Source organism: Rhincodon typus, chromosome 2, assembly GCF_021869965.1.
Source record: "Rhincodon typus isolate 14 chromosome 2, sRhiTyp1.1, whole genome shotgun sequence".
In the NCBI taxonomy this organism is placed as follows: domain Eukaryota; kingdom Metazoa; phylum Chordata; class Chondrichthyes; order Orectolobiformes; family Rhincodontidae; genus Rhincodon; species Rhincodon typus.
The window spans coordinates 57,221,466-57,243,969 of record NC_063333.1 but is presented as its reverse complement, the minus strand read 5'-3'; the positions used below and the strand labels follow the sequence as shown (position 1 = coordinate 57,243,969).

The following is a 22,504-nucleotide window of genomic DNA, read 5'->3' as shown; positions in this document are numbered from 1 at the left end:
ATTAACTCAATTTACACAGTCCTGGTATAATCTTTTCTAGCCTGGCTATCAAATCTAGTCTCATTCTCCTGATATTTCCTTGTATTCTGCTAAAGTTTTCTTTTGCACACGTATCTTTCTCAGTGGTGCTTTCTATTGTCTTGTCATAAAAGAAGCTTTCCATTTTTAATGTTCCATTTCCACTTAACACTGATTTGTCAACTAGTGAGAATTGACTTTTAGTCTCTGTTCTCTCAAAATATTTCATAATTCTTGAAAACTCCCAAAACCCTTCTTAACCTTTTGTGTAATAACATGCAACAATGAAACAACATGTTTTTTTCAAGCTTTCTTCCCAATATGAGCCAATTATTTCTCATGTAATTCCAGCGAACATTTATAATTTTCTTAATCAGGCAACACCAATCTTATGATGGGCAAGCTAAATGTATGAACATTACACCAACAATGGCACTATCAATATTTTACTAACTAATATCACTCCCTTGCTTTTTAACTCAATTTCTTGTGTATTAAATCCATGATAACATGTGTGTTTTCACAGTCTTTTCTAACTATGTTCATACTTTAAGGATCTATACATTTGCATTTCTGGATCACTTTGTACCTCCACCCAAAGTAACGTTTAATCCAAAAATGTACTATCTCTGTATTCAGTGGAATCGGCAATTTATACCCTTCTGAATTCTTCTTTATGCTCCAAATCCCCAATCTGCAATTAACAAACTTAATATCATTTCTCTTGTGACTCTCTCCAAATTGTGCTTCGATTTTTTTTAGGCCTCTCCAGATTGCTTTTAGACAAATTATTTATTCCAATATAGATAACTACCACAGGCATTTTTCAACTCCCTTCAATAAATAGCCTATCACCACTTTAGCAAACACAGCTTAGCTACAGTAATAACACATTCCACCTCATTATTTACTCAATTTACCTTATAAATTACTGCCTCTGCTGCTTATGGAGTCATCATTTATAAACCTTGTTTTGGCTGACGCTATTGCTCCCTTTTATGTTGTTTGTCATAATATATTTTCACAAAATAAAAATAGTCTTTGATTAAATCTATGCAGAAATATTTTGCAAATAGTGCAATGTGCTCCCCCTGAAAACAACAGAAACTAGAAAATGTTCCAGACAGATTCCTGCATTTGTTATATACCTCATTAGGTCCCAGGGCTCTCCTTCACAGAATAGAATTCCTACAGTGTGGAAAGAGGCCAGTCAGCCCATCGAGTCTACACTGACCCTCCAAAGAGCATCCCATGCACAGCCAGTACTGCCCCCTCTCTCTGTAACCTGGCATTTAGCATGACCAATCCACCTAAACTGCACATCTTTGGACTGTTGAGGGGAAACCAGAGGACCCAATGGAAATCCACACAGACATGGGGAGAATGCGCATACACCACAGAGTCACCCAAGGCTGGAATTGAACCTGGGTTCCTGGCACTGTGAGGCAGCAATGTTAATCACTGAGCCACTGTGCCACCCTGAAACAAATAAAAACTTAAACAATTGCTTAAGGAAGTACCAATGTAGTATCTGCTGAGAAACCTATTCTGGTTTCCTTTCTTCCAGCTTAATACAGGTAATGCTGAAATTGTATTCTTCAATTCTCACTAGGACTCATAACTCTGATCTTGAATCAAAACATCATTTCAGCTTCAGAGAGCAATCAAAGAATGATTGTATTACGTATAAATTCTGAAATCATGTTCTGACATGGATAAAATTCAGCTATTTGCCCAAAATTTCCTCATCCCACTGGCTTCAGTGCAACAGCAAATTAACTTTGCAATGTTAATGTTCACTTTTGAATATTTCCATAGCCTCCCCATGCTACCTCTTTAGCTCTATGTACCCATTCACAACCTGCTCAGACTTTGGTTTATACCTCGTCACCTGGAAATTCACTCTCCACATCCATCTACCTTCTCCTCTGCTTTCAAATATCCACTAAAACTTTTACCATCAAATGTGCTTTTTAAGTTCCACTAATTCTTCTCATTTTCCTCTCCTCTCCTGCTTGGCATGTACTTGTCTGACCTGTTTAATGTAAAACAGTTTGAGACGCTTCCTGCGTGACAAGACATTCTTGTTCACTTGGATTATGAAAAGAAATAAAAAATAACGTGCAATATGCATTAACTGAAAGAAGCAACTAAGTGATTTTTGCTTTCAATTAAGCTTTTGACCATTCCTTGAACGATGGCTCAATCTTAGCTTCTTTATTTCTTTGTTTTCTGTCATGTACTGCCTTCTACGTAACAATTTGGATCATTTACCACACTAAAGAACTAAATGAAAACAAGTTGCTACTCACTCTAACTGAGGAAAGCAGCTCATTACAATATTAATAATTGACAATAAAATATGAATCAATTTCTATTGAGGATTGTTTTAAGAGCTCTTACCTCCTCTCTTATTCAGTTTAGCATAGCCAGGTACATAGCTGCCTGACATCACAGATGAACTACTAAAGGAAGAGTGGGGAAGTGCGACAGTCAGTGGTTCATCACATTTCTCTGAAAAAAATAAAGACAATGACTTACTTGGTATCGTTTTTACAAACTTAAAGGTGGAAAGTGAATATACAGATTTCATCCCAGCGTAGTAAATTTATATAAGTAATTGTTATTTATTCAAATCTATGCTCCCCGACGGTTCATTTCTTCCACAATATGATTACACTGCTGAAAACATGACAAAGCAAGTTAAAAACACCACTGTATAACCAGAAGGCAACATGGTTGAAATATGGATGTATGAAACAGCATTGCAAAGATGTTTAAAGCTTCTTTGTTCATTTTTTAAACTCTTCTCAATACTAATAAAAAGCATTTTAGACTTAGGAAAATAAATTCAAATCCTAACTGTTTCAATCGCAAGGCAAAATGTGACTTTCTCCAGGTATGTTAAGAATATTATTTTTTAAGTGCAAATTTTTGAGGGAAGGTAAAGAGTGTGGATATTTGTATCAGCCTACAGAAAGAATGTAATGTCACATTTTCCCTGATGATCGAAGAGAGTCCAGAAAATGGGTGTAGGCAATATCAAACTATCTATTACAAGTTATCATGCACAACACCACCCACAATGAATAGAATATTGTCAACCTCCTTAAGGAAATAAAAAAGATGCTTGGTGTAGGAAATGGAAAACTGGCACTGTACCTAATCATCTGTTATTTTCAGATTAAGGCATAAGCGTTTGAGAACATTGAGGGATTTTTATTTAACCCATTCTATATCAGCCCAGGTATGCTTGATATTAACACTGGTAAAACAAATTGATAATTACTCAATTCCCATGCATGAAAACCTTCACTATTTTGCTTAATCAAGTACCAAAAACAGAACAAAACTAAATTTCCCACAATAATGCTTATAACAAAATGCTGGCTTATAATGACAATAGCATTATACAATATAACATACAAACATCATTTGGTAACAGTAGCACCTTGTTTAACACAGTTATCTATAAACAATCGAAGGATAATTACAGATTTTTGCTACCCATGAAGGAGGTTTGCAGATTTGTGGGCACTTTGTATTTGTACATGCTCACACACCAGCATTTGGGGAATTATAGACCTGGGTGCGTAAATGACCTTCAACAGATGACATAATGATATCGCTGGTCATAATATCAACTAAGATCAAAGGTGAATACCCCTCCATATTATCCCAGTTTTATGCTTTAAACATAACTTGTTGAGAGCACTCAACTATATTAGCATATATTTTGCATTTCCGACACCGAAAATGCTTTATAGCTTTCTGAACAAGATTGACAGTGTTGCATCATATTTTCAATAATTTAATTTTGAACAGTTTAGAAAGAAATTTCAATTCTTCCCTGATGGAGTGGCTAGGATAGGCTGAAAAGCCTTCTTCATTAATACCTATTGCCCAAACTTACATTCAAGCCTTAAATGACAATGGGGTATTAGGAGTTAAGAATTATGTAAGAGAGAAGAAATGTCAATCTACTTAATTATTTCTGGCCTAACAATTTACAGAAATCTTTTTTGTATCTAATACTTAATAAAAACAAGGATGGGTGCTCATAACCTTTAAAAAGACACCAATGTGAATTCAGAAGTGCCAATCTAACAAAAATGCTCAACTTTTTTCAAGAGGAGACAAAGAAAATTGACTTACAGAATTCGACATGCACACACACAGATTATCAATGTGAAAATCAGTCTGCATGTTTAGCGAATCAAGGAGATGTATTATTAGTTGTGAATCTCCAGAACCTGTAGATTTATACTGTTTGCTTCTCACAAATGGCATCTCACACTTAGCATTTGCATTATTTTTAAGTTCTTGCTGCTAACGTGCATTAAGAGGCCTAAAATCCACAACCAAAATTTTGGGCTCGAATCTAACAACACAAGTGCTTCAGTAACAATGTTTTAGTTATCAGTATTTTGCCAATCAACCTCTATTGCCCAGAAAAAGAATAGTTTGGCCACATCTGGAGTATTGTGTCCAGTTCTGGTCGCCTCATTACAGGAAAGATGTCGAAGCGTTAGAAAAGGTGCAAAGGAAATTTACCAGGGTGTTGCCTGGAATGGAGGGAAGGTCTTATGAGGAAAGGTTGCGAGAGCTAGGGCTTTTCTCTTTAGAACGACAAAGGATGAGAGGTGACTTGATAGAGGTGTACAAAATGATCAGAGGTATAGATAGAATGGACAGCCAGAGACTTTTTCCGAGGGTGGAGGTAGCTATTACGAGGGGGCATAGTTTTAAAGTGAGTGGAGGTAGATATAGGGGAGACATCAGAGGTAGGTTCTTTACTCAGAGAGTGGTAGGGGTGTGGAATGCATTGCCGGAGAGGGTAGTGGAGTCGGGCTCATTAGGGCATTTAAGCGGCTATTAGATAGGCATATGGATGATAGAATAAGGTAGGGGTGGAGGTTAGATAAACCTTAGGTTTAGGGTAAAAGTTCGGCATAACATTGTGAGCCGAGGGCCTGTACTGTGTTGTACTGTTCTATGTTCTATGTTCTAATTAAAAATTGTTCAAACTCATTCCTGTATGTAATAAATTATTGTAAGTGATTTTAAAATAAACATATTTAACTTTTGATTCTCACTGACCTCACTGTATCCTTCATAAAGTTACACATCAGGATTTATATACAATGTACCCCCCCTCTTTAAACAAACTTGCTGGAGCTATGATCAAACTGATGGTGAAAAGTTAGCAATTGATGGTCATGTTGGCAGGATTTCCCAACTGCACAGATAGAGGTCCATCTGAGGATACAGTGGGAATAAACTAGAAATTACGTTCCCTCAATAATGATGTGCTCTTCAGAGTGTGCCTCTTTCTTGAGATGTCCTTCTGGTCTTTTGTCTATGTCAGCTGTGCCCACCTTTCCCATGGAGCCTCCAGCTGATTTGACTCTCCAGTTTGCCCTTTTGCTTAGACAGTCTGCCCATCATCCTTAATTGGATGGGGCACCTAAAAGGGTGCCAGTTAATTGGTCGTCTTTAGTAAGATTGCCTGAATTATGCTCACTTGTGCAAAGTCTAGGTTAAGTCCCGTAAGTATTGGTAAACTCCATGCTTTATTTCTCATCCTTTCTTTATTTTTGTACCCAATTTAATTCGAATTCACTCTCTTCCACTGTTACTTCTTTTTCAAAATATAAATCTTGCCAGATAAGTAGATAGCTTTTGGTCATATCGGTCGCTAATGTACCTGTTGCCTTCTTGCCCTTGCCCCATATTGTCACCTGGCATGTCTAGCAAGTTTCAACCTGAAGGACACAGGAGAAAAAAAGAACTTATTGCATAAGGTAATGGTTCTGAAAGAATGAATGCAAAAGTTGCATTCGCTCCCCCTACCTAATGACGTCGCACCATCTTGACATGGAGAAACACAGTCTTGTACTAGGTCCCAATGAAGACAGACATAACATATCTGGGTCCTCATATTTGCAAATGTCACTAGATAACTAATCTTAATTGTATCCATTGCTGTCATGCAAAAATAAATTCACCATGTAAGACAAGAGTTTTCTTTTGTTAAAACTTTACAGTTGTCTATCCTCTACCACTGACAATTCGACAGGACCTTAGATTCAACATAAAGAGGACGACTGGTGGCAAAAAACCACGCCAGCTACCAGCTCAGAGTGGCTGGTACCCAGAGCACAATATGACATGGTGAGCAGCAGTGTGAATTCAAATTCCATTTGATCTCGAAGAAAATATTTTCAGAAGACAGTTGACTTTACGACTTTAGGAAAACGACTGCTTCAAGAAAACACAGCAGCTGAAATATGAAAACTATCATGGGACCAGCAACAAGACAAAAGGAGAATACCAGAAGAAGACCTTCACTTCAGAGCAAGTAAGGGGTACAAGGAAATATTGTGAACTAAGAGAAGAGTCAAAGCTAGCTTTATTGGTAACAGGCAGGGATCCTGGGGATCAAAGGCAATAACATTAGAGATCCCTGAGGAATGGAAGGCGGGTGGGGGGGAGCTTTGGCAAAAATGCCTTTAGCACCAGGGTGGGAAGGCAAGAGAGAGGAGAGCAATCTCACATCTCAAAAGTAGCATTGCTGCATCATGAGTAAGCTTCATGAGGCACAGCTTCAATGAACAGAGCAAGGAACAGAAAAATAATTTCTACTTGGGCCACTGTATTGGAAAAATCGCAAACTTTATTTAAAGACTTAAAAGGTAAAATTTATAAGAGTCGGTGAAAAAGTTCAATAGAAGAAGAAATTTTGAACAACCTTGGCATTTAAAAGATCGGTATATTTGTGACCTAAATCTTAAAAATCTCATGGTACCATTCCAATCAAGATAATTCGGCACTTCAAAGCTGTAGTTTGGGGTGGACCAGAAACACTAGCTTTTAGACGCTGCTACAAGGTGACAGGCACAAAACTTACTGTGGACCCAGGTGTATCTCAGTGCTGTTCAATCACTCTCTGTGTTCATTCACTTAGTGCCTAACTGCATGCTCACAGCATCCCAGCCCTGCTTTGCTATAACATGTCCTTTGACATCATGATGCTTCAACTGAAGTCTAAACATTTACAGTAGTGCCATATTAATTTGTTTAGCACACACCTACAGAGCCAGGCTGCTTGCCATGCTTGTCAGTAGTAATCAATCCATGGGGTGGTCAGCTTGGTGGATGGCGCAGTGAGATGCCAATCTCACAGCTCCAGCATATGCCAACTACTTGTGTGGCAAACACACTGAATGTTTTCTTCACCCAACTGGTCATGTGAGGGGTTGTCCTCAATCAGGTCAAGGGAGCTGCTATCAGATAGAGGATCTCCATACTGTCAGTGAAGGGCAGAGTCCATACATAGTCCAGGGGCTTGGTCACAATCATTCACTCACTTGAGGCAGTCACAGTCAGGGGATATATCTGACTACTGTATGGAGAATGAGCTATGGTCAGTCCTATATGTACATTACAAGCAGTCAGGGGAATCACATAACATGAGTCAAGGATCAGTGAGGACAGTGGTCAGGGGTCTATTCAGTCTTCTCTCAAAGCTGTCCATCAAAATTGGTCATCAGGCTGGATAGCAGTCAGTCCTTGGAGTCCATACATTGATGGAGAAGGGAAAGGAGAACTCAGGGGGAAAGGGATACTCTGCGGCGATGTGTAATGGATAGAGTGTGGAGTCATTTAAGGTTGGACGGGAAAAGGAAATGCATATGTTGGGCTGGGGACAAAGATGGCGATTGGAGGGGTGGAGGAATTGAGGTATACAAGGGAGGGGAAGTGATGCAGAATGAGAGGCATGGAAGGTAACAGGAAAGGGATGATTGACAGTGAGCACAGGGAAAAATACAGGACCACGGTGGCATCAGTAAAATGTATTGTCAAACATTTCATCAAGCCACATCAAAGTATTGTGTTTCAAATGCTGGTCACAAGCAATGGACAACATGTCAGAGGCCCCTGTAACTTGCACACTGAGGTCTCAGTAAAGCAAATTTTATCACCACTGACTTCCACAATGTCCAAAGGTTCAGTGGGCATGGAATCAATCCCCTCTACACCTTCACTGGAGTATAATGATAAAGGCTACTGAATGCAATGATAACATCCATCCTCAATAGGGAGCTGGTCTGGAAAAGGTTCAGACGCATGTCACAATACTACTATGTGCAGCACCTTGACTAAGTAGGTGGCCATCCTAAAAAGCCATAAGAACACCATAGATAGCTTTCCCTGTGAGGATGCTGCTCATCTCATTGTATGGAGGACGGTTTGCAGCCATTATCTGCAGGGCATGCCAACACTGACCCCTTGCCCAGCTAAGAACGTGTTCTCTTCCTTATATTTCAACATTGGTGCCTGCCAACAGGAATAATAGACCCAGCCACGGGTTGGACAGTTAATCACAATGCAGCAGTGCCTAGGCCCATCCTGACCCAATGGCTTTGAAGGTGACAACTGCTTTGACCTTCTTCCAGAGAGGACATGTGTGTGGGATCTCTCAGTCAACAACACACAAAAGCATCAGGACAGAGACCTGCACATCTGCCAATGTGGTATACTGCATCCGCTGTACCCGGTGTGGCCTCCTCTACATCGGGGAAACCAAGCGGAGACTCGGGGACTGCTTTGCAGAACACCTACGCTCGGTTCGCAATAAACAACTGCACCTCCCAGTCGCGAACCATTTCAACTCCCCCTCCCATTCCTCAGACGACATGTCCATCCTGGGCCTCCTGCAGTGCCACAACGATGCCACCCGAAGGTTGCAGCAACAGCAACTCATATTCCGCTTGGGAACCCTGCAGCCCAATGGTATCAATGTGGATTTCACAAGTTTCAAAATCTCCCCTCCCCCTACCACATCCCAAAACCAGTCCAGCTCGTCCCTGCCTCCCTAACCTGTTCTTTCTCCCACCTATCCCCTCCTCCCACCTCAAGCCGCACCTCCATCTCCTACCGACCAACCTCATCCTGCCCCCTTGACCTGTCCGTCCTCCCTGGACTGACCTATCCCCTTCCTAACTCCCTACCTACACTCACCTTTACTGGCTCCATCCCCGCCTCTTCGACCTGTTTGTTTCCTCTCCACCTATCCTCTCCTCTATCCCTCTTCTATCCGCCTCCCACTCTCTCCCTATTTATTTCAAAACCCCCTTCCCCTCCCCCTTTTCTGATGAAGGGTCTCGGCCCGAAACGTCAGCCTCTCTGCTCCTATGATGCTGCTTGGCCTGCTGTGTTCATCCAGCCCTGCACCTTGTTGTCTAGGACAGAGACCAATGCTAGTTGTGTAAGATCACATTGGTTCATTTTGTCCTGCAGGCCAAGTCAGTGCTGTAGCCCAAACCATTGTACTGACATAGCTTGCTTCCCACAAATGGGAATTCCTTCATACAGGGCACCGAGAGGGCCATATCACAACACTAAGTAATTCACTAATAGGAAAGGGTGCCATCCGATTAATGTGTCATGACTTCTACATCCTGGAGCACTTTCATGGACTTGCTGCATTTGAGGGTCCAGGAGCCTTCCAAGTCTGGGTTACTGAGATCAGGGGCTACTCCGTGTGACCATGGCTGATAACACCATTGAACAACCCCTAGCTGATGTGCAGAACATGCCTTGACCAGGGCCGTGGTGGGACAGATCATAGGGTTGCAGAAATAGTGGTTCCATTGCTTGGGGAGTCCTGCAATATACTCTTGTCAGAGTGTACCACATCATCCTTGCTGAGCTTTGCACAATTGAAGCAGACAATGAAGCAATGTGTTGTTTGCTGAGTAACTGAGGGAATGGGAACAGTCAGAGGAGGAGAATGAGGACACTGGGGAGGAGCAAGCTATCCTTGTCCTTAACAAAGCTCAGCTGCATTGGGTACAACAAACCAGACAGTACCTCACTGATACCCGGTTCCAGAAAATGAGAGCTGGGCACAGCAGACAATCGTGAAATGTAAAATAGTCATTAGTCATTGCACCAGCACTTTGTTTGTATTGTGGGAACAAACTGCATCCCGTACAAGTTTTGTTTGGTTTACTTTTGATGACTAAAAGCTCACCTTTGGGGCTATCTGAATGCTTGTCTATCTCTGACAGATCCCCCCACTGGACAAGAATAAGATGTCTGAATTTGCAGCAGACACTAGGGGCAAAATAATAATGACTTGCAGAGGGCATGTTTGGGTTTGCTGTGCTATTACATTTCCAGTGAAGGACAACGCTGGAATGCCATTGCTTGGAAAGGTATTTGGCCAGGGTTTATATAGCTGACACTGGCAACAAGTTTGCCAGTTTATTCAGGGATTTTCAGTGATTGTTGGGTTCTTCTGGCAATGGTGAGCAGTAGAATTGGGCTAGCATCAAATGAGAGGGGTGCCATAGGAGTGGGGTTACTTGTTAATGACGGGGAGATTAGGGTGATATGATAAAAAATCTTCATGGGGAGAAACACTCCATGAAACTCAATAAAACTGACACTTGGCCAAAATATCATAAGATTCAGCCATTTGTGTTCAGTAGGTCCTATAGCAAATGACATTATAAATAACCAAAGCATTAAAGAGGATTCAATTAAGTTAGATAAAGTGTTCAGAGTTTTTACAATTATTTCAATTACAGAACAAAATCCTTGAAAGGGCAAGGTTTAACAGAGGGGTTTGGCATCGAGGGGAATCGATAAACTATTTTATTAACAACGTGTACAAATAAAGGGAAAATTGTGATTATAGAGCTTTGAAATCAATATTCATAAGACACAATTCTTCAAGTTATTGATGAATCTTTGTCAGATTTTTTACAGTCCATGAGAGATTTAACAGGAGAAAGCTATTCAAATTATGCTAGTAGCAGAAACCAGGAAGACTGATAGACAGATCCTGAAAACAGAAGAAAAACTCTACCTTTAGACAGCAGTAGAACCTATCCACTTTGTGTACTATGGACCCTCTAAAGCTGCACATTAAAAAGCAAATAGAGTAAGGTAAAGAGCACATTCTAAGACTTAGTGTCAGCATTAAAGGCATACGCAATGCCATGTCATGACAAAACAATGATACAACTACAAAACTATAGGTCATTTATGAAAAAAAATGTATAAGTATAAAAATTGTAGGACAGAAAAAAGCCAAATGTTTGATCTACCAACAGACTCACACAGTTGATCCAGTTTCATTAGAAAAGGTACAGGTGGGACTTCCAGGAGAAATTACTGTTCAAGCAAAGAATGTGGTTAGGGCTGCCCAGATTTGGGCCAGAAACTATGCTAACATTAGTTTTGTTTAAGGTTTAATTCAAATGTATTTCCTTTAAGATTAAAAGAAGTATTTAATGCATCCAAAAGTAACAATGAGGGTTGATATTAAAATCTAAAATGTCTATTAAGAGTTGGTAGTTTGAAGGCAACAGCTGGTAAGGACAGCCAGCACAGATGGCAGGAAAATCTGAGTTTTACAAAGGCTCAATAATTCAATATAATTTCAAGAAAACTTGAGTAAAATGCTTCAATTCTGAATAACTCACTTTGAATTACATTCAGGTAAAGCGTGAAAGCAAATATGTATAATAGGTGCACACGATATTAGTTTTGTATTGTGTAATAAACCATATTTACAACGTGTTAAAGTCATTGTTGAGGCTCATAAAATAATGTGCAGCAAGTACAATATACAGTCTGCAGTAATAAAATCGGACTTTACTGCCTTCCATTGAATGTTTTGTTCAATCAATAAGCCCATTCTCACGTGGGATAACAACAACCCAACAGACTGACATAAGCGCAACTAGTAATCAGTTATCCCAAAACATGTTGATTAAACAAAAGGGAGTTAAATATCACCAAGTCTAAAGCATGTGATTAAATAACAAAAAATTAAGGAAGACATTGTGTTCTGCAACTTTACAGCATTCAAGAATGCTGCTGAGGATGCACACTGAGATGCTTCATCCATTGCCTCCTGCCATTATTAAGGAGTGTGGAATCCAACTTCAAACTGACGGAGGACAAAGAGAAGAGCTGGCCGTCTCTGTGGCTACTGTTTCATAACCCTGTTATGTTGTCGACCCAGACACACTGCAACTGCAGTCATGATGCCTATTGCAACCAGTATAGGACATCAAATTCTGGCCACTTCTAAATCCCTCATTTTCATCAGTATGGAAAGACATTTCACCACTTTGTTTAAGTAACAGGCACATCAGATATTCTCATTGGCCATAACATAGTAATGAGTAGGAACACTTGCCAACAATGCAAATTCCCTATTCAAATGTATTTCAAAAGATCACCTCCTCCACTATTTCACCAAAAGTTACCTACTGGATGTGGACAACAGGGCTACCTTTATCATTTGAACTCACAGTGCTACTAAATAACAACTTTCAATGCTAATTTTGCAGTATTGATCTGTTCCACAGAATACAGAGTTCTGTGATTGTCACAATGATTCCTTTTCCAGTGGGTCTGCTGATTAATTTCTCCTCCATAAAATTTTCAAAGATCTTTCATGCCCTACATATTTATGTAGAATGCATGTATACTAGTATATGTACTTATATTTTAACACAAAGGTAAAACACTGCAAACGCTGAAAACATGAAATGACAAAATACCTGGAATACTCGGCAAATCAGACATGTGTAAAGAGAGAAATGGAGTCAATGGATGATAACCATTGGTCAGATGAAAGGTCGTTGCCCTGAAATGGTAACTCATTTACCCTACACAGATACTCCTTGGCTGCTATTTTTAGTGTTTTTATTACAGAATTTGTCAATCTTGCTTTACCAATTATGGTGGGTGCTCAGCATGATTGGTTAACTACTAAATGGATCCCAGCTCTATGAGGGAAGAAAGTACAATGACGGTAGTGTATTAAACTGACAACTGCAGCCTGAGGGGCTGAGGTAACCTGTTTATACAGCACCAATTTGTCTCACTGGAGTGGAGGAGGACTAATTTGATGTTTCATCCTATGACGTGAGAACTGTAATCTAGCAATCACGGATTTAGGGCTGTTTTCTCATGCTGGAGGCAGGAATCAGAAGACAGGACTAATCCCACTGATGTTATCCTGTCTCTGTCTCAAAAATACCAACATGTGGGATCTTTAAAGAATCCAGGCCTTAAATGATCTGAAGGAACAAATGGAGGTGGACTGATTCCTCAGCAAGCGAGTTAAAGGGCCCTTATTCATTCCCTTATTGGTGCATCTGAGGCAAATATCAGTTATTCTGTACGCTTTTGAAAATTCTGACCAGATTAAAGCTTTTGCTCTCATCCTCAACTCTCACGTGCAATCCTACATCTCTCTCAACCCCACCCTCATCATGTTATCCTCTCATCCACTTTATGAAAAGAACTCACAAGCCCAGTTATAGCATTTGTAAGAAATTGAGTCGCTCATAAAACTCCTCAATTCGACAAACAATTCATTAAAGCACCTGTATAAACAATATGAAGTATTTATAAAATGTTTAGCAGTTGGATTGCAGCCAAAAGGCCAGAAAACACCTGGAGTAAAATAAGCATCTTTAGGAATGCTGTCTTAACAGATGTATGGAGAAAATTTGTAAAACCAATGGAAAAAGATTAAACACTTGGATTAGTGATAAATAGGTCACTTTTAATAGTGTGAAATGTGCTCTATGATTTTACCAATTTAATGAAGTACTTTAATGCATTGAAAAACATTTTCACATTTGTAAAATTGATATTTTACTTGAAAGCTTGTGGGTTTTTAGTAGTAACAAACTGGCAAACTGATTTTATTGTATCATTCAAACAACTGCCATAACTCACCTTTATAAGCACGGAAACAACTCATACTAAAGCACTTCTTGATGAACTGTAAAGGAGGCAAAACCATTTTACTTGCTTTTAAGTTCATTAAGTCATTCATGGGATGTGTGAATTGCTAGCTAAGCCAGCACTTATTGCCCATCCCTGGCTGCCCTTGAGAAGGTGGTGGTAAACTGCCCTCTTGAACTGTTGCAGCCCATTTACTGTAGGTATGTCCACAATGCTGTTAGGGAGAGAATTCCATGACTTCAATACAGTGACACTGAAGGAATGGTTATGTTTCTAAGTCAGAATGAAGTGAGTTGGAGGCGATCTTGCAGGTGCTTTTGTTCCCATGTATCTGCTATTCTTGACCTTCCAGATGGAAGCAGAGATAGTAGGCAGAAGGGTCTCGACCCGAAACGTCAGCTTTCCTGCTCCTCTGATGCTGCTTGGCCTGCTGTGTTCATCCAGCTCTACACCTTGTTACCTCAGATGGAAGCAGATATGAGTTTTTAAAAAAAATTCACTCACAACATTTGGGCGTCATTGGCTAGGCCAGCAATTATTGCCCATCCTTGATTCCTGGTGGGCAGTGAAGAGTCACCATATTGCTGGAGTCAAAAACAGGCCAAATCAGTTAAATGCAGCAGTTTCCTTTGCTAAAGGACACAAAGTAACAATCGGTAATGGTTTCATGGTTATTATTAGACACCTAATTCCATTTTTTAAAAAGTTGAATTCAAATTCTACCATTTGCTACAGAGGGACTTGAATCTGGGTCCCCAGAACATTATGTGGAATTCTTAATTAATAGTCTATGGTTAGTACCACTAGGCCACTGCCCCAAAAGAAGTTGCTGTTGAAGGCGCCTTGGTGAATTTCTGCACTGCACCTTGTACATACTGCATACTGCTACAAGTGTGCATCAACAGTGAAGAGAATGGATGTTTGTGGCTATTCAAACAGGCTGTTTTGTCCTAGATGGTGTCAAACTTTTGTGTGTTGTTGGAGCTGTACCCATCCAGGCAAATGGGAAGTATTCCATTACACTCTCGACTTGTGCTTGTAGATAGTGGACAGGCTTTGGGGATTCAGGAGATGAGTTACTTGCTGCAGGCTTCATAGACTCTCCCTGCTCTTGCAGCCACAGTATTTGGCTAATCCAGTTCAGTTTGTGGTCAATGGTAACCCCAAAAATGATGATAGTTAGAGATTCAGCAATGGTAATACCATTGAAGATGGTCATTGTCTGACACAAATGTCACTTTCCAATTTACAACCCATGCTGGATGGTGCTGAATGTTGTACAATCCTCAACAGACACCCCCACCTCTGACTTCAGGATGGAGGGAATGTCATTGTGAAGCAGCTGAAGATGGTTACAACGAGCACATTATCCTGAGGAACTCCTGTAGAGATGTCCTGGAGCTGAGATGACTGACCGTCAACAAGCACAACCATCTTCCTTTGTGCTGAGTACAACTCAACCCAGATTCTCACTGACTCCTGTTTTGTTAAGGTTCCTTAATATCACAAAAGTCAAATGCAGCCTCGATGTCAACAACTGTCACTCTCACCTCACCTCTTGAATTCAGCTCATTTATCCATGTTGGAACCAGAGTCTTAATAAGGCCAAAAGCTGAGTGGTCCTGCAGGAACCCAAACTGGGCATCATTGAGCAGGTTATGGCAAACCAAATGTTTCTTGATAGCACTGTTGGCACCACCCTCCATCACTTTACACATAACTGAGACTGGACTGATGGGTAAGTAATTGGCTGCGTTGAATTCATCCTGTTTTTGTGCGTAGAGGACATATCTGGGTAATTTTCCGCAGTGCTGGGGAAATATAGGTTGAGGTAGTGGTACTGGTCTTGTCACTGAGCTGGCACTCATAACCCAAAGATAATGTTTTAAGGGAAGGAGCAGGAGATTTGGAGGGGATTGGAGTAAAACACTTTTCATCTAGAGGACTGGGGATATCTGGAACTCACTGTCTGAAAGGCTTAAAAGAGGCAGGAACTCTCAAACCATTTAAGTAGGACCTCAGTGAACACTTGAAACGTCATAGCATGCTGGAAAATGAGATTAGCAAAGCTGAATGGTTGATGGTCAGCTTAGACATGATGGCCAAAGGGCCTCTTTCCATAAAGTGAAAACTCTAAGACTTTGTGCCAGTGTCATAGCTATACTAGAACAGCTTGGCCGGGGGCATGACAAGTTGTAGAGTACATATTTTCAGTAGTATTGCCCGAATGTTGACTAGATCCATACCTTTGCAGTATCCAATGCCCTCAGGTCTACCTTGATATCACATGGAGTGAATCAAATTGGCTGAAGACTGGAGTTGTGTACCTCTGGAACAGACTGAGTTTGATCATCGACTTGGCAAGTCTGACTGAAGATTATTGCAAATGCTTCAGCCTTATCTTTTACTCTGATGTACTGGGCTCCTCCATCATTGAGCATGGGAATATTTGGAGAATGAGCAGGAAGTTATTTAACTGTCCATCATTTTTCACAACTAGACTCAGCAGGACTGCAGAGCTTAGTTCTGACCTGTTGTTTGCAGAAATCTATCACTTGCTGCTTATAGTATTCAGCATGCAAATAGGCCTGTGCTGTAGGTTCACCAGGTTGGCACTTTATTTTTAGGTATCCCTGATCCTGCTCCTATCATCCTCTACTGAAATCTTCATTGAACCACGATCGAACACCTAGTTCGATGGTTAAGGTACAGTCAGGACAGAAAGAACTGAGGGCACTGGATACCGCAAAGGTATGGATCTAGTCAGGCCATGAGGTTGCAGAATGTGTTGGAGTATAATTCTGTTATTGAGGATAGCCCACAGTACCTCGTGGATTCCCAGTCTTGCGTTTCTAGATCTGTTTGAAGTCTGTCTCATTTCGCATGGAGATAGTGCCATACAACATGATGGAGGGCATCCTCAATGAGAAAACGGGTCTTTGTCTACACAAGGGCTGTAAAGTTGTCATTCTTACTGATACAGTCATGAACAGATGCATCTGCAGCAAGCGAACTTGTTGTGGATGTGGATGAGCAGATTTTTTTCTCCTCTTGTTGGTTCCCTCACCGTCTGTCACAGACCTATTCTAGCAACTATGTCCTTTAGGACTTGAGCAGCGTAATCAGTTGTGGTGCTGCCAAGCCACTCTTTGTGATTGACAGTGAAGCCCAGAATATATTTTATGCCCTTGCAGTGCTTTCCCCATGTGATGTCCAACATGGAAGAGTGCTGATTAATCAGCCATGGTTATTGGGAGGTTTCCTTGCCTATAATTGACCTGATGCAATGAGACCTCATAACGTCTGGAGTCAAGGTTGAAGACTCCCATGGAACCTCCCTCCCAACTGTACACCACTATGCTGCTACCTCCGCTGTATCTGTCCTGCTATTGATGGTAACAGTGTTGTTTCAGACATTGTGTGTGAGGTATGATTCCATGAGCATGACTGTCAGGCTGTTGTTTGACTCATCCGTGAGACAGCTCTCCCAATTTTAATGCCTAGCCCTCAGATGTTGGTGAGGCAAAGTTTGCAGGGTCGACTGGGCTGAGTTTGCAGCTGCCATTTCTGGTGCCTAGGTCAATTTGGCCAAGTGGCCCATCCAGTTTCATTCCTTTCTTTTGAGACTTTTTTGTGATTTGGTGCAACTATAGATAGCTTGTTAGGTCATTTCAGAGGGCAATTAAGAGTCAACCACATTGCAATGGGCATGGAGTCACATGTAGGTCAGAAGGATATTAGTGAACCAGATGCATCAGCATTAGTCTTTTGATTTCAGATTTTCTGGAATGAAAATTCGACCATCTGCAATTTGAAGCCAGGTCCCCAAACCTTACCTGGATTACGAGCTATGTGATAATTCCACTAGTCCATTGCCTTCCCCTTTCTTTCTTTCCACCATCAGTCCATGGTTCATGCCTCCATGCAGCTGTTGAATCACCTCACAGCTGCTAAAGCCTGGCTGCTTCCATTAAAAGTTAGCTAGGATAGGCTTTCAATGAACCCATTATCATGTCTATTACATTCTTCGTATAAGCATGAGAGTTTCAGATTCTGCTCCTTCCTTCATGAAAATTGTCAAGAATAGAAACAGAGGTGGTCATTATGTTCTGCAGCCTATTTTTTAAATCAATCTCAACAGTGGCCATGAAAATCTGTCCCGTATTCTTTGCCTCCAAGTAAATTCAATGACTGACAGACAGGAGGCTGGAAGAACACAACAAACCAGACAGCATCTGGAGGAGAGGAGAAGTCAACGTTTCAGGCATTACCCTTCTTCAGGACTGGCTGAAGATTCAATGGCTACTCAGAATGTAGGAAAAGGACAGTTGCAAGCTTACCCATCACATCCAATGATGCTCTCCCACATACACATCTGGAACAGTCACTTTTTGAAATAATAGGTGAAATTCAGCCATTTCAAACATAAATATTCCAGCTTCAGTCCATCTCAGGAAACACAGAAAGAACACCAGACATAGGTGCAGTGCAAATGTTCATTTCCCCTAAAAAAATCTATATATTTATATCATTACATTCACCATCTCATTTTGATGTGCCATGTTAGGTCCTGTCTACATCTGTGAGCATATTTCACTACTTTTCAATATGCAACTGAAACTTTAAAATATTTTGTTAGGAGTAAACACAACAACAGATGCAGTTCTGGTTCAAAAGAGTGGGAAATGTAGGAAGTTCTATAATGTGTTCAGCAGATTATGTTTTTGAGCTCATTCTTAGAAATGTGAAAACAAATTTTACCCTGCATTTGGTTTTACAGCTTCTGAATCAACAGCATTTGACATTGGAAGCCAAAAATGAAAAAAACAGTCATACACTGGGGACTAAAATCCTTCAACTTTGGAGAGCATGAAATGCAGACAAAACATAAACTATATTAGTCTAATCTAATTTCCAGGGATACGTACTGTTGCTTTGTATCCAGTGAGGCATTCATAATTTAAACAGCGTGAAGCTGATATTTCTTTGATATTTTTTCCACAAAACAAGTGCGATATGTTTAACAGGAAATATTCAACTGCCTCAAGCAATTTTGCCTTCTGACTTCTGAATAAACCATGCCTAAGGTTTTCTGTTGGAAAATAAAGGAAAGTTTCTATTCTACTTGGATATATGATAGTCTGATAACTGCAAAGTAGAACAGATGAATCAAAGGCCTGATAGCCTATCTTTCGTCCAAGCAGACACAGTTCAGAGCTCATATCTTTGTTTTTATTCTCACAAAACATAACAGAGGCTTTCTTTTTATTTCAGACCTCCAGCTCCAATACTGAAAACAGAAAGGGCAGAATCTAACATGAAAGTTCCCCTCTATTTTAATATGGCTGCAACAAAACCATCACCAGCATCATAGACTTATGTTTTGGGGACACGTGTTCAAACCTGCCATAGTGGTGGTAGAACTTAAATTCAAATAATCATAATGGAATTGAAAACTAGTCTCCATAATGTTGAGTAAAACACCTGGTTCACTAAAGTCTCTTGGGGAAGGAAATCTGCTGTTGTTAACACAGTGTGGAGCTGGAACAACACAGCAGGCCAGGCAGCATCAGAGGAACAGGAAAGTCAACGTATCAGGTGGGGACCCATTTCTGAAGAAGGGTCCTGACCCGAAATATCAACTTTCCAGCTCCTCTGATGCTTCCTGGCCTGCTGTGTTCCTCCAGCTCCACACTGTGTTATCTCTGACTCCAGCATCAGCAGTTCTTACTATCTCTGAATCTGCTGTTGTTACCTGGTTTGGTGTACCTGTGACTCCAGACTCACATTAATGTGGCTGACTTTTAACTGCCTTCTGAAGTGGTCTAGCAGTCACTCAGTCCAAGGTGCAATCAGGGACGGGCTATAAATGCTGACCTCGTCAGTGGTGCCCAAATCTCATGAATCTATTTTTTAAGGAATATGTGGCTAACTGTTTAGAGGACATGGTGAGCTCACACATTTCAATAAAAATAGAAGAGTGAAGCATCTGAAATAATAGTCATGAATAATGCCGAAGTTGTGGTTTAAGTTGTAGCAACTGTCTCTGAGTCGGAAGGCAATGCATTATTATTTTATTGAAAAGACATAAGGATAAAAATCTGGATTGCCACTTCAATGCAATACAGAGAGTGTGCTACACTGTCCTGGAGGTGTTATCTTTCAGATGAAATATTAAATTGGGGCCAGGTTTTCTTTCTCAGGTGGATATAAGATACTATGTGACACTACTTGGGAGAAGATAGAGGAGTGGCACGAGGTGAATTGCTCCTTCAGAGAGCCAGCAGGAATACAAAGAGTCGAATCGTTTGTTTTTTTTCTATGCTTTAACTATTCTGCGATTCTATGATGAGAGGCGTTGGGCTTGTTCAGGTTGTCCTAAAAATTAACACTTTCCAGAGATTATACTTTACACAAACTACTCAGGATATGAGCTATATTTTACGTCATCAGATGTTCAATATTACCGGATGATAAAGTTGTAAGTGTAAGTGATCTTGATATCACCAGATCATTCCCAGTTATGCTGTTTAATCTGCCTCAGAGCCTATTCTTTGGAAAGTTTTACTCTGGTTTCTGGAATCTTTTCTCATTCATGTTATTTGAGCATCACTGACTGGACTTGCATTTGTGAACTAACCCTAACTGTCCTTGAGAAGATGAGAGTAAGCTGTTTTCTTGATCTGCTGTAGTGATTATGGTATAGAAACACCCCACAGTGCTATTAGGAAGGGCATTCTAGGATAAAGTCACTGAGGAAAGAGGACTACAGCTCCAAGTCAGAATGGCGTGTGGTTTAGAGGGGCACTTATACGTGGTGGTGTTCCCTTGCAGTTGCTGCCACTAGTCATTTTAGTTGGTAGGATCATGGGTTTGGCAGATGTCTTTGATAGACTTGGTGTGTTATTGCTACACATCTTGTGGATGGTACACACTGCTGTTACTGTGTGTCAGTCGTGAAGAGAATGAATGTTGATTTGCTTCTTTACAAGTCCTCTTTATCTTCTTGGTGTATAATGACCCATTTATATTTGTGGTTTGCTGCTGTTGCCATTCCTTGAACACCAACAGCTACAAGCAAAGTAAACAGAATGTTGCTGCTGCCTTTAAAGCAATACACACAGTCAAATACAAGGGACTTCAGCTGCATCAACTTTGAATGTAATTTTTAAAGATGTATCATCAGTGGCAGGGAAGGATGGAGACATGGCTGAGTGAACTAAGCAGAAAACGCAGTTCTATTTGTCCCAGGAAGGCAGCAAAATGTTTCTGCAGTCAAACAGCAGCATTGACCTTCTTCAGTAATGTGGGCAACAGCAATTTTGAACAAAGTAGTAATAAAGGCCAATGAAAATCCAATGTCTGAAAATGGTTCTAACTGCTGCCCAAATTGATCATTCTCCACAGAAACAGACCCATGGCCTAAATTTTAATTATCCTGTGGTGACGAATCAACTGGTAGGTCGACTGGCAAAAAGATGCAGGAATACAGCAGGAGACTCATATTATTCCTGTCCCCTATACCATTCTTTCAGTGGTTATGCCAGCCACCAACTGGTATTCCAATTCTACAACTTAAATGGTTAAATTAGAGTTACTTTCCACATCCATAGGCAACTTGCTTGTGTCGGGAATGCCCCTACCACATAGGGAAACCATCCAGCAAAACCTAGCAACCTCCTAGAGAGCTCTGGACAGCGATGGTTAGACTTTTGTAGGCAATTCACAGTTCACAAAGGGGACTTTTCTCAAATAAACATCCCCTCCCTATCACAGAATGCTAGGTCCTGAGGCCTGTCGGTCCTGGTGCTTTTGGAATCTATTCACCTTTCTTTGAGGATGCCCGGATATTGATCTCCATCTGTCTGGAGATGGTGCCTCAGGTTAGAGCAGTACTAGCACTCATGCTAAAACAATATTGGGGGGTGTTCAATAATATTGAGCTGGCTGCTCTTCTGCTCTTCAGGGTGAGACACTATCCTGAATTGGGACTGGCAGCACCCCTGACACCAAGATTTTCCAGCTTGCTTCCCATTTCCCTAATTGATGGTGACCAGTTTAACGGCATGTAGCAGCAAACCGAAGGGCCAATGCTCTGGATAACCCTGCAGGCTATCCCTGTCTGCCTAGGTGTGGGGTGTATCCTGTATTCATTCTCAATTCAAAATCTGAAAGATTTTGGTGAGAGGGTGCCTCCAGGTTGTAGCAGCCCCTCAGTTGTTAACTATCATTGGACCCATAGAAAGTGACTGGCCGAGATGGAGTCCCCCGCCATACAGTGATCCTGCGTGGACCAGCTGGCTGACATCTTTAACCTCTCCTTACTATGATGTGAGGTTCCCAACTGCTTCAAGAAGACCAGCTGCCAAAGAAAAAACAAATCAGGCAACATGCCTTAATGACTATCACCCAGTGGCTCTGACCTCCATCATTATGAAGTGCTTCAAGAGGTTAGTCATGGCTGACAACAACTCCAGCCTACTATATTACCTTGATGCTTTGCAACTCATATCCTGGCGCAACATGCCTATGGCAGATGCCCTCTCCCCAGCCCTATGCTCATCTGGGTAACAAGGATACCTGGGGACCTCGATGCTTGTGAGGACAGCGTAAAACAGGCTGATATGCATGAACAGATTGATGTTAGGAAGGAAGATGTGCCAGAAATTTTGAAAAACATGAGGATAGATAAGTCCCCTGG

At 40.9% G+C, this 22,504-nt stretch overlaps 1 protein-coding gene across 1 annotated transcript in view; it reads right to left on the bottom strand.

Annotated features, from left to right (window-relative positions):
* The window catches only part of LOC109913433 (contactin-associated protein-like 2), a 1,704,267-nt gene that overhangs the window by 1,162,759 nt on the left and 519,004 nt on the right, over positions 1 to 22,504 (bottom strand). The window contains exon 2 of the mRNA XM_048610560.1: positions 2,422 to 2,532. Coding sequence (XP_048466517.1) covers positions 2,422 to 2,532 — 111 coding nt within the window. The remainder of the gene's footprint in view (positions 1 to 2,421; positions 2,533 to 22,504) is intronic.